This window comes from Engraulis encrasicolus, chromosome 2 (genome assembly GCF_034702125.1).
Source record: "Engraulis encrasicolus isolate BLACKSEA-1 chromosome 2, IST_EnEncr_1.0, whole genome shotgun sequence".
Taxonomy (NCBI): Eukaryota; Metazoa; Chordata; class Actinopteri; order Clupeiformes; family Engraulidae; genus Engraulis; species Engraulis encrasicolus.
In genome coordinates this window covers 1,685,001-1,697,500 of record NC_085858.1, presented here as the reverse complement: position 1 = coordinate 1,697,500, position 12,500 = coordinate 1,685,001, and the positions used below count along the sequence as shown (strand labels likewise).

Genomic DNA, 12,500 nt, shown 5'->3' with positions numbered 1-12,500 from the left:
CATAACATTTGTGGCTCCCCTAGGGGTCCTGACCCCTGGTTTGGGAACCGTTGCATTAGCGATAGCTGATCTCCATGTCCTCTCTCTCTCTCTCTCTCTCTCTCTCTCTCTCTCTCTCTCTCTCTCTCTCTCTCTCTCTCTCCCCCTCTCTCCATCAGAGCTATGGGGCGGAGGGTAACCGCGCTATGGGGGTTCCAGGAGAGGATCTGGCTGGGGTCTATTCCGCCAAAGACTTCGTAGGATGGTACAACGGATTGCCCTCCAACAGAGAGGTAAGGTGTGTGTGTGTGTGTGTGTGTGTGTCTGTGTGTGTGTGTGTGTGTGTGTGTGTGTGTGTGTGTGTGTGTGTGAGAAACCATGCTACAGTAATATACAGTATAGAGAATTGATGAGCTGCATCAGAGAGTGTGTGTGCGTATGTCAGATTTATAGTAACAAAGTGAGAAGACATACCATATTAAAATAATAGATTAATACTATTTCAAAGTAACATTGCTGATAAACTTTTTTTTAAAGTGGAGAGAAATGGCAGGAATGCACATTTTTGGATCTGAACAAGTTTATAAGTATTTGCTCCAAAATGCAAAAAGGAAAAACTGGAATAAGAGACCATGAGGTTTTTTAAATTTTATTTTATTGAAAATATAAATTTAACTGAAATATGTGTAATTATATATAGTTAAATTAAATGTCTTTATGAAAAAAGACTCAGTACTCGGTCCACCTTGATTGTTGATTTCTTCAAAACTTCATTTTGACATGCTTGATGGGGATGTTTCCAGAAGGATGTTAAGGATGATGACATGGTGGTGTGCACGTGACTAAAATAAACTCCCATGAAAAGATAAAAACATTTTTTTTTACCTTACTAAGGTTAAAAAGCATTTTTAAAGAAAAAAAAATCTCTGGCTCTGGCTGAATTCAGAGTGGTGTGCATGTGACTAAAAATGTAACAAATCCAAAGAAGCATGTAATGGCATCCTGAATTTTACACCTTAGTCATTAAAGCCTTCAGAGCTTGTTATTAGCAGGTTGTTAAAAGGCTCGGGTGCATCATAGATGACTCTCTTTACTTGGCATGTGAACATGACCTGACCTGACCCGACCCAGATGTGTGTGTGTGTGTGTGTGTGTGTGTGTGTGTGTGTGTGTGTGTGTGTGTGTGTGTGTGTGTGTGTGTGTGTGTGTGTGTGTGTGTGTGTGTGTGTGTGTGTGTGTGTGTGTGTGTGTGTGTGCTTGGCTTAACCCCTGAGGAAGGGCAGAATGCCGATGGAGACGTTTCAGAAAGTGTGTGAACAATACGTGGATAGTGAGAATGATGCAATCATGGGCAAGCAGTTAAGGGTGGTTTATGCCTCGAGATCAGCGTCCCTGCGTCGTGATGCAGTGAGCCGCGCAGTTAACGGAGTGAAGCCCCCCCCATCACGCAGGTACTCTGGGGCACCTCCCCAAAATTGTGTCTCGACGCAGGGAGTGATGCAGACAGCGACGGCGTGAAGGGCGAAAATAGGTCTCTGATTGGTCCTCTCTCGACCAGCCTGCTCTGTCCTCGAGTCGAGAACAAGCTACTTCCTTGTTCTAACCTTCGTCGGTCTACGGACTGTGAGCTCTTCATTAAATAAGTTGCCCATGCTTTGTCGTTTCATTTATTTACAGGAACCAAAGACAACACGTGCGCTTGCAAGTTACGACGCTTAAGTTATTTGGACAGTTGAACAGTGTTTCCGAGGTCGAGGAAACACTCCGCTTCGTCCTCGACAAATGAGCCACGTCTTTGTTCTAAACTACCACGGTGGCTGCCAGTGCGATCAAACATGCACGTGATATAAAGATTTAATGTTTGATTTTCATTGTCGTCGAGTTTGTGAAGCTAAAAAACAACCGACACGTCTAGGTTACTCTTTGTATTGAAGGCAGTTTGAGAGTGGAATGACATCGCGCAGACCGTGCTTCAAAACAGGGCATAAATCAAAATGAACTGCATCATGGCTGCGACAAGCTCACTCAATGGCACTAAAAGGAAATATAACCCGCCCTTTAGAGCCAAACGTAGAGACGAAAAAGCTCCCGCACACTGTTCACATTTGCAGAGTTTTTACTTGCAACGTTTTGGTCTAATGACCTTCTTCAAGCGCGGTTGAATTGCTTGAAGAGGTTATTAGACCGAAACGTTGCAAGTAAAAACTCTGCAAATGTGAACAAAATAGTACAAGCAGTTAGGGCATCACACTTGTAGCCCCAAAGGTTGTCGGTTTGACTCCCGACCTGCCAGGTTGCATGGGGGAGTAATTAGTAATTAAGCTTAACCAGTGCTCTCCCCCATCCTCCTCCATGACTGAGGTACTCTGAGCATGGTACCGTCCTACTGCACTGCGCCTTTGGGGGCTGCCACCTTGCACAGGTTGAGGCATAAATGTAATTTTGTAGGGTTGCAGTGTGCGCTTGTGTGTTGTGTCACAATGACAATGGGAGTTGGAGTTTTCCAGTTGGGCTTTCTTCTCTTCACGTTCCCACACTACATGAATGGGTGGGAGACGTGACGCCTTGTTTTTTCGTAACATTGGTTAAAAACCTACAAAACTGTTATTTTTCCTTTAAAAAACAAATGTCAATGAAAGAAGATGTGGTACATTATGTTTCATATTAGTCTTAGATGAGAAGGAACATTTTTGTTAAGATTTATGTAAAGGTTTATATGTCAAATATCCTGCGGTGTGACTGTAACATTAATGAAACCTGGAATATTATATATATATAAATTAACCAACAACATTTTGAATAATGTATGAAGCATTTGGCATGATTGCATAAATATTAACTTTATATTAAGATATGTGAATGTGAAAAAAACTCAAGACAGTAATATTAACTACAAGTTCAATTTCGTAACACAAATTGCGTCCTGTGGGGTGACATGTATGTCAATGTTTGTGAATGGGCAGCTGCAAGGCCAACTACAAGGGTCTTAAAGACTGGCTCCTAAACAGTTAGTACCTCGGTTATTGGAGAGTGCTGTGGAAGTTTAAGGTGACTCTTAATCTCTTAATATGTCTTCATATTGCAATCTTGTCACGCAATGCTTAGGTTCATTTTATGGTGTCCTGTGGTGTGACTGCTCTTATAGGAGGAAAAAAAAGTGTTTTAAAAATAAAAACACATATTAAGATTAAACACAATATCATTATCAAGTTAGCATGAGCTCAGTTGTCAGTCATGTTTACAAAAGGATTAAAACGGCCATAATGTAGTGAATTCCCTGTGGTGTGACTCCATTTTCCTGCGGTGTGACATGCCTATGCAATGCGTTGATGCAGGACACATTTTCCCAAAAATGGCAAAAATAAGGTGAAATTCCACAGACCACTAAGTGCTTTATTTTTTTCTATTTTTTTTTTCGATTTTTATCCATCATTTTTTTCAGGAATTTGAACAACTTTTTTTTTTTTGCGTTACGCCCTTAAACGTCAACCACCCGAATGAAGCAACAAACAATGTCCTCTTCAGACTTATTAATCGGTGTCATGACCAGAAATTAACCCCCATTGAAAATGAATGGGGTTTTATTTCTGTTGAGTTAGAATTAAACTGGTGAGTTAACACCAAAACGTGGTATGGAAATCTACAGGGTATATTGAAGAGTGAAGTGTGGGGCACCAGGTCAACAAACAAGAACAGCTGACAGCAACGCATCAAGGATATCTGGGCTTCCATAACTCCCATGCACTGTTTTTGCCATTGACTTCAATGTTAAACGCATCATGGCCATTATGAAGACAGAGAATGACCTAACCAAGTATTGACCATTGCATGTTATGTAGAAAGTACCAAATTTCAACTGATTTAATGTGACCCGAATTTTGATGAAGAAAAATGTGATTTTATAACAATATTCTAATGCTGCGAATTCCCCAATTCATGGGTTTTTTGAGCTGGAAGGCCAACGTATATAAAAAGAAAAAAATTAATGGTTGGAATAGTTAAAAAACTGGGCCATGAATCTACAATCCATGACAGTTTAACATTATTGATGGAATTATGGAAATAAATCAACTTTTTCATGCTATTCTAATAAAAAGGCCTGGAGCTGTATATAGGATGATAATTATTGCAACTATGTTGCTCATTGAAACTGTGCTACCTATTGCCAAATTAAATCATATATGCATTGCGCAACATTGGCCCTGGCGCATGGAGCTGCATTTCGCAACATTCTGGCTCATGAGATTTGAGACAACTTAATTAAAAATCTCTGTTTGTTTGAGATGAATGAACATGTTCTGATGAAAGATAAGGGTCTTTGCGTTTAAATGCAACTTAGTGCATATTTTTATGTGCTTCAGAAGCTGAGATATTAAGGTTTTTATAGGCTGAGGGCAGCTTTTCTTAAAAAGGGCTCAGGCATTCAGCACCCTTTTTTGCAGGTGCCTTAGGCGTCAATGGGTTAAACATACAAATAATAATAAATCCTGTGTGTTTGCTTAGCGTTTAAGCGGTGGTTGGTGCCACCGCGGCGTAGAATATGATGTGTGATGACAGCTGTGTTAGTGTGTTATGACGGCTGTGGTTATGCCTGAGGGCCTTGGTGCTGCAGTGGCTGTTTACAAGGGCTCTTCATTAATTTCAAACGACAAACTATTTCCATTCTAACTGCCATTCGTAATGGAGTTCACTAGCACCACACCTAGTTTTCCATGCGCATCACACGCACGCCCGCACGCACACGCACACACACGCATGCACCAAGCATCGCAACACAGGCGGCTGGGTCTGGATTAGGCCTTTACAACAGCACAGGTGTGAACCAAAGGGTGACGCGACTTTTTGGTGAAAACTGGAGGCGTATGTTTTTTTTATTGAGAATGGATATTGAGAATGATGCGACAAACAATGCCCTCTTCAGACATATTAACCGGTTTCGGCGCCAAGTGCACTTCACTTTTGTTTTCTCTTTGGCTGGCACCTCACACAATAGTCCATGCCCAAGGCACAAATATTGTAATCAACAAACAATATCCATTCTAACTGCCAATCATAATGGAATGCATGTGAAGATGGGGGGGAAAAAAACCTGCAAAGGTTAAAAAGCGTTTATTTTATTCTGGCTACACGCCTACGCATTTCGACATGGTGTTTTCATCAAAATCCGTTCATAGCTTTTTGAGTTATCCTGCAGACAGACAGACAAACTAACGCAACTGAAAACATAATCTACTTGGCAGAGTTAAAAATGATAAATCTTTTTTTGTTTTTTAACCCACTGCTGTACAATCATTAAACATTTTCTGCTTCAACTTTCACTAGTGTTTAAGGTCACCTCTATTTTTCCTCTGATGGGTACCTTGCCAATGTTCCATGCCAAGGACACACACACACACACACACACACACACACACACACACACACACACACACACACACACACACACACACACACACACACACACACACACACACACTAAATCAAACATTGCAACACAGGCCGTTGGTCTTCTATTACGACAATAGAGTGATGCAGGGCACTTCAGGCTATTGTGGCTGTTTACAAGGGACCACACACACACACACACACACACACACACACACACACACACACACACACACACACACACACACACACACACACACACACACACACACACACACACACACACACACACACACACACACCAGATTACTCCTGTGACAGCCGTAGGGCCTTCAGGCTACTCTGGCTCTATACAAGAGAGCACACATGCGTGCACGCGCACACACAAACGCACGCACACACACCTGTGGCTGTTTACAAGTGAGCTTTGCCACACTAAGCTGTGTGTACTACAAGGTTTTTAAAACGGGTGTTTTCTAAAATGCACCTGCGACAATGGTGATCCACATGCTGTGTAAACAGGATCAAGTTATGTAGACGAATAGAAAAGATGTCTGCTTTAAAAAATATCTGCATACGTGTAAAACACGTAGCCTCTTTGCGCAGATGGAATCGCCGGCGAGCCTATTCAGTATTTGCTGAAAATGCTGAACTACATCTTAACAATATTGCTATGACATTACCGAGAGCATTAAGTAACAGATTAAGACATAGCCATTACAATTTTGGTGACCGTAAGGCCTTGGTCTCCAAACAAAGGGCTTTGGGCCAAATCCGGCCCGGGCATGGCAAACATTTGGCCCGCCATGAGGTCAGAACAAATGAAGACATAAATGTGTGTGATTTTCAATCACTAAAACTTCAGTGGCTCATTCTCTCCAAAGCATTCATAGAGAGTTAGATCGTTTGCTTACAGTCTCATAACAGACATTGACAAGAAGGGGAAATGGAACGGCGAAAATCGGGTCTCTGTCCAGACATCTATATTGTTTCTCATTGCGTTGGCGCGTTAGCCTCACTTGTTCTACATACTGGAGAAAAATAATTGGAGACCATTGCAGCATGGTTATAACAGAAGCTCTCTGCACAAAGGGGTTAAGTAGTGTGTGGTACGCTGTGTACTCAGATTTTGTTTTTTTAGCATGCAGGTTAAAGTGTGACCTAAATGCCAACTGTAGGCGTGTTATTTCCTGCTCCGGGATCTGGGGTGTGTGTGTGTGTGTGTGTGTGTGTGTGTGTGTGTGTGTGTGTGTGTGTGTGTGTGTGTGTGTGTGTGTGTGTGTGTGTGTGTGTGTGTGTGTGTGTGTGTGTGTGTGTGTGTGTGTGTGTGTGTGTGTGTGTGTGTGTTGAAATAGAGGCTCATTAAGTTATGTGTATCATAACATGACATGAAGCAGTGTGTGTTTTTAAGTGTTAAGTCTACCTGGCTGTTTTGTTTATGATCTGATCATTAGCATGCTTGGGCGTTTGTGCGTGCGTGGGTGCGCGCGTGTGTGTGCGTGCGTGCGTGCGCGTGTGTGTATGTGTATTTTTTTTCACAAGGCCTGTCTTTCACATCAACACTGCTACACCCATTTGCTACACCCATTGTGTACCCTCTTTCAGATTAAAGAGAAGTGAAAGCCTGGAGATAAGGGAATGGAGGAAATGGAAACGTTTGGTCTTGTCATAATCTTGGCATGTAATCTTCAAATCAACATTGTGTTACTCTTGCCGAAACTAATGCCCTTTGGTCTGCCTAGTTGCTCAAGACAAATGTTGCCCAATAGATGGCAGATGGAAAATCCCCAAGAAAGGCATGAATGGCCGAGCTGAGAGCTGTTATAATTATAATAATCATAAAAACAATAATAATAATAATCACCATAATGATCACTTCATTTGTATTGCTGCACATTTGTAAGACATGAAAGGTGGAGCTGAGGGCACACCTTTTCCCCCATAAAGAGAGGCAGAGATTCTAGGAGTATTATCTTATCCACTCTCTCTCTGATAAAGGCTTGTTGATGCCTCTGGCTGCAGGCTAGACTAGCTAAACAAGACCAGTTTTACTACATTACATTACATTTCACTTAGCTGACGCTTTTTATCCAAAGCGGCTTACGGTTATTTACAGAGTATTGGTTACAATCCCTGGAGCAGTGTGGGGTTAGGTACCTTGCTCAGCCATGGAGTGTGGTAGCGAATGGAAGGGTGGGATTTGAACTGACAACCCTCTGATTAAAAATCAGTGTCTTTAACCATTAGGCCACAGCTGCCCTACTAATTAATAATCTGATGAGCTCATTCTTTATGTCTTAACAGTGTTACTGCTGCTGCACTCCATTCATTTGTCTACAGTAGAAGTGGAGAAAGCCCTGTTTAGGGAGCCCAAAAGTGGGGATGCAAATGCACCACTGCATCCCCCTTTCCTGTGGCTCAGGTTCATTTCTGTCTATCCGTGGCAGCAGTCCAATGCATTTTAGGTAAATAAAAAAGATTGAGTGGCCTGAACTCACTTTGTTGTTGTGCTTTATGTCCACCTTCTATTCTGTATATGGGTTTTTATTTAGGAAACGATAGTGAGAGAGAAATGGGAAAAGGTCGGGAAATCACAGTGGGCTGAACTCAACAACATTGCATTAAATTACACTTACAGTAACTGACGGTTTGATCCAATGCGACTTAAAGGGACACTGTGCAGGAAATGGTCAAAAAAGGTACTGCAACTATGCTGCTCATTGAAATTGGGCTGCCTATTGCCAAATTTGATCTTTACATGAAAGTTTACTAAGTAATAAACAAATATTTTCTAGTATGGTCCAATTACAGTCATTTTTGCAGCTAAAATGGCTATTTTTGGAAATTCAAAATGGCGGACCATGGAGAAGATCCCCCTTTTCATGTAAGGAAAGGGCAATTTTTCCAATCATAATGAATACTTAGAATTTGATGCTGGTGGTAAGTATTCATGAAAAAGGTAACATTAGTGAATGGGCAGCATGAATTCTGGAAATACACAACTAAAAATCTCACACAGTGTCCATTTTAAAGTTCTTTTAAAGGGTGTTGGTTAAAGTTCCTGGAGCAATGTGGGGTTAGGTTGATGCCTTGCTCAAAGGCCCTTAAGCCATGGATGGAGGTGTAGGGAGAGGTAAGGGCAGGATTTGATCCTGCATCCCTCTGATCTTAAGGCCACTTCCCTAAACATTAGACCAGTGGTTCTTAACCTGGGGTGCGGGCACCCCCTGGGGGTGCGCCAGAGATTCCAGGGGGTGCACAGAATTTTGTTTGTGTAGAGGTTGTGACCAAAATTACACTTGCAAACATTATAATTAGGTCAAATTAAGTCCAAATTAAACAAGTTTTGGTCCCCATTTGAAGTCATTCAGGTATTGATTCATGTCTCAAGCGAGAATCATTGTAATTAATCACTCATTTATCATTTTTTAGTGCATACACATGTAGAAGTTTGTGTTGGGGGTGCGCGGCTTGTCTTCGGCACAGTTAAGGGGGTGCGCTAAGAAAAAAAGGTTAAGAACCACTGCATTAGGCCACTGCAGCCCCCGGGTTTCTGGATTTATGACATGGCACCTGGTTCCCACTGAGCCGCGGCGCCCCTCCGTATTCATCTTTTTCCATAACATCAAAAGTGAAAGCCCCATTGGGAAACTCCAACTACCATTGTCATTGTGACACAGCACTCCACAGCACACAAGTGAACACTGCACACTGCACACAACAAAATTGCATTTATGCCTCACCCGTGCAAGGGGGCAGCCCCCAATGGCGGGACGGTACCATGCTCAGGGTACCTCAGTCATGGAGGAGGATGGGGCAGAGCACTGGTTGATTACTCCCCCCACCAACATGGCGGGTCAGGAGTCGAACCGGCAACCTTTGGGCTACAAGTCTGATGCCCTAACCGCTTACCCATGACTTCCCTAAAATCCACTTTTTACTGTAACACCATCATTATGCACCTCATCGGTTGTGTGCGTGACGCGTCAAACCATTTATACAGTTGAGGACGATATTAATAGCCCCCCTCCTGAAATTAGACATTTCTCTTGATTTCTCAGTAAGAATGACCATTATTAATAGTTTCTGTTATTCTGGACACAAATACACTGATGGAGATAATGTCCAATGAGTTGAATTTGCATTTTTCTATCGTTACAATGAGTTTAAACAAAAAATGGAAAAAATGACAAGGACAAAATGATTAGCCCCCTAATCATTAATAGTCAATATGGCGCCATTTATGAACCAAAACTGACAACAGGCTCTGATGAGTTGCTACCTAAGTTGGCACATGCCCCACTAAGGATTTTGAACCATTTCTTCACTGCAAAGTGTTCTAGCTGGTCCAAATCACATGGATGCTGAGCATAGACATTAACCACAGACTCTCAGTGGGATTGAGGACTGGACTATGAGCGGGTGATTCCAATATCATGGTTTTAGTGTCCTTGAAGAACCTCTGAACTAATCTAAATGTATGCTTTGGGTTACAATGTTGTTGGAAGACCCAGCAATCCAGATTCAGACCCAGACTCCCTGTGTCTGGGGCTGAATAACAGACTAAACTTGATGCCCCATCACTATGTGTAACTGTGGAAACTGCTTAGCCTCATTAGACCGAAGAAGCATTGGACACCTGCCTAGATCATTGTTATTGACCTGGCCTCACCTGGAGGTTTTTTCCCCCCGAAGAAAAACAGTTGTTAGGGCTTGTCATCACATTGGGCTTTGGGGGCATCATCACAGAAGAACCCCTTTACTAAAGGTAGTGTATATCAGAGTGTTATTGAGCTTTGCCTGTGAACATTTGAAAGTCAAAAATGAGTTTTGAACGTCTCTGCTTTCATCTGATGATATTCAATTGCACCTGCTTTGATGCATGGATTCTGCTTCTGTCAGATGAAGAACGGGATAGTCCTTGAATCGTTATAAGATGGTTTCCACAATTAAACATGGTGGTGGTTGCATCATTCTGTGCAGCCTCAGCCACAGGAAACCTTGTTTGGGTGTACGGCACCATAAAAAACGAAAATTATGACAGAATGTGGAAAGTGACCTTGCAAAAATATGCTCATAGAGGGAGCTAAGATCTTGACTGGATCTTTCAATAAGATAATAACCCAAAACTTGCATCCAAAATAGTTCAAATGTTCTTTCAGGATACTAAAACCATAGTCATGGAGTGGTTCAGACCTCAACTCTTTAAATAGTATTTGAAGAGTGCTGAAAATGAATGTCCATCCTCAACATCCATGCAATCTGGACCAGCTTAACTATTTGCGATGAAAAAAATGGGCCAAAATCCCTGATAGGACATGTGCCAACATAGTTAACAACTAATCAAAGTGCCTGGTGTCAATTTTTGTTCATAAATGGCACTGTATTGACTATTAATGATAAGGGGGCTAATAATTTTGTCCTTGCCATTTTTACACTTTTTTGTTTAAACTCATTGTGAAAATGGAAAAGTCCAAATTTAACTTATTGGATACTATCTCCATGGTGTATTCATTTCCAGAATAACATACATTTATTGATAATGATCATTCTCAATGATCAATGAAGAGATATGTCTAATTTCAGGAGGGGGGCTAATAATATCGTCCTCAACTGTAGATAAAAGGCCTCAAAAACAGGAAACGAAACTTAACTCTACAAAAAAACGAGTTCAGTCAGAAGATGGTTTGAGATATGCTGCAGACAGAGATCATAGTCAGGACAGGTGTGTGTGCGTGCGTGCGTGCGTGCGTGCCTGCGTGTGATAGACAATTTCATCACAACAGCAGAGAGGATTCTGCACGCACACACACACACAACATCTAAAGTTTGCCCACACCTGGACTGGTTCATATATTGCAGTGACTCTATATCGCAAGGCAAGGCAAGTTTATTTCTAAAGCCCATTTCATACACATTCAAGGCCACAAATAAAGGATATTCCGTGCGAATAAAACCAAGGGAGTTGAATGTTAATAGAGTAGTGCCCTCCCCTTCCCTCCTTGGTCAGAATCGGTGTGTGTGGAGCTGAGGGCCTAAGAGATAGCAGTCACATACTTCTCAGTGTTTACCTTGGCAAAATGTTGACCGCAACACCACAATGTCTTTTTCGTCTAAACTATTCTCACAGCCAACCGGTTGTATGTACAAAAATATCTTTGAACTGGTAGCAAAGACATGGAAGCGAAAGCCATAGCAGTGATGAAAGGCAGATAGAAATGGAGTGCTAATGAGAAAACAAACAGGAAAGTAAACAATAATTAATACAATGTCATACAATGTATTCAAGTCTGACCAAATAACACAGGAGGCTTAGTAGGCCTGGTGGACCAAGACAAAGACTGAAACCGATTAGTTTGAAAGCTTAAATTTTAAGCTTGTTAAATTAATTGCACTGCATTAGTGACTACAAAGTGTCAGACGTGAACAGAACGGCGATTGACTTTTGTCATTTTTTGTGTCTTTATTTAGAAATATGAAATGTCTTTACATTGTTGTTGTAGGGCATTTTTTTGTTTTCGTCAGCTCCAAGACTGACTGTGTGTGTGTGTGTGTGTGTGTGTGTGTGTGTGTGTGTGTGTGTGTGTGTGTGTGTGTGTGTGTGTGTGTGTGTGTGTGTGTGTGTGTGTGTGTGTGTGTGTGTGTGTGTGTGTGTGTGTGTGAGTCTGTCTGTCTGTCTGTCTGTCTGTCTGTCTGTCTGTCTGTCTGTCTGTGTGTGTGTGTGTGTGTGTGTGTGTGTGTGTGTGTGTGTATGTGTGTGTGTGTGTCCTCCACAGTTGCAGCCAGACCTGAGCCATGAGACGGCCGTGATCCTGGGCCAGGGCAACGTGGCATTGGATGTTGCAAGGATACTGCTGGCCCCTCTGGACATGTTGAAGGCTAGTAGGATTGATATTCACCACTTAATAATCATGAACTAATAGCTAGTTATTTGTGTATATATACAGTATATTGTATATATATATTGTATTGTATATTATGTATTGTATATTATGTATTTATATATTTTCATTTTCGCTGTTTATTCTTCATGAACTAATTCTTTATATGGAAAGTTATGTTGTACTGGACTCTTAACTGCTGTGTGTGTGGGGGGTGGTGTTGGTGGTAGTGGTGTGTGTGTGTGTGTGTGGGGG

The 12,500-nt window shown here is 41.8% G+C and overlaps 1 protein-coding gene across 2 annotated transcripts in view; it reads left to right on the top strand.

Moving 5' to 3' along the window:
- fdxr (ferredoxin reductase) overlaps window positions 1-12,500 on the top strand; it is a 58,264-nt gene that overhangs the window by 21,372 nt on the left and 24,392 nt on the right. For both annotated transcript variants that reach the window (XM_063219554.1, XM_063219563.1), the window contains exons 6-7: window positions 159-272; window positions 12,141-12,242. In XM_063219554.1, the coding sequence (XP_063075624.1) occupies window positions 159-272; window positions 12,141-12,242 (216 nt within the window). The remainder of the gene's footprint in view (window positions 1-158; window positions 273-12,140; window positions 12,243-12,500) is intronic.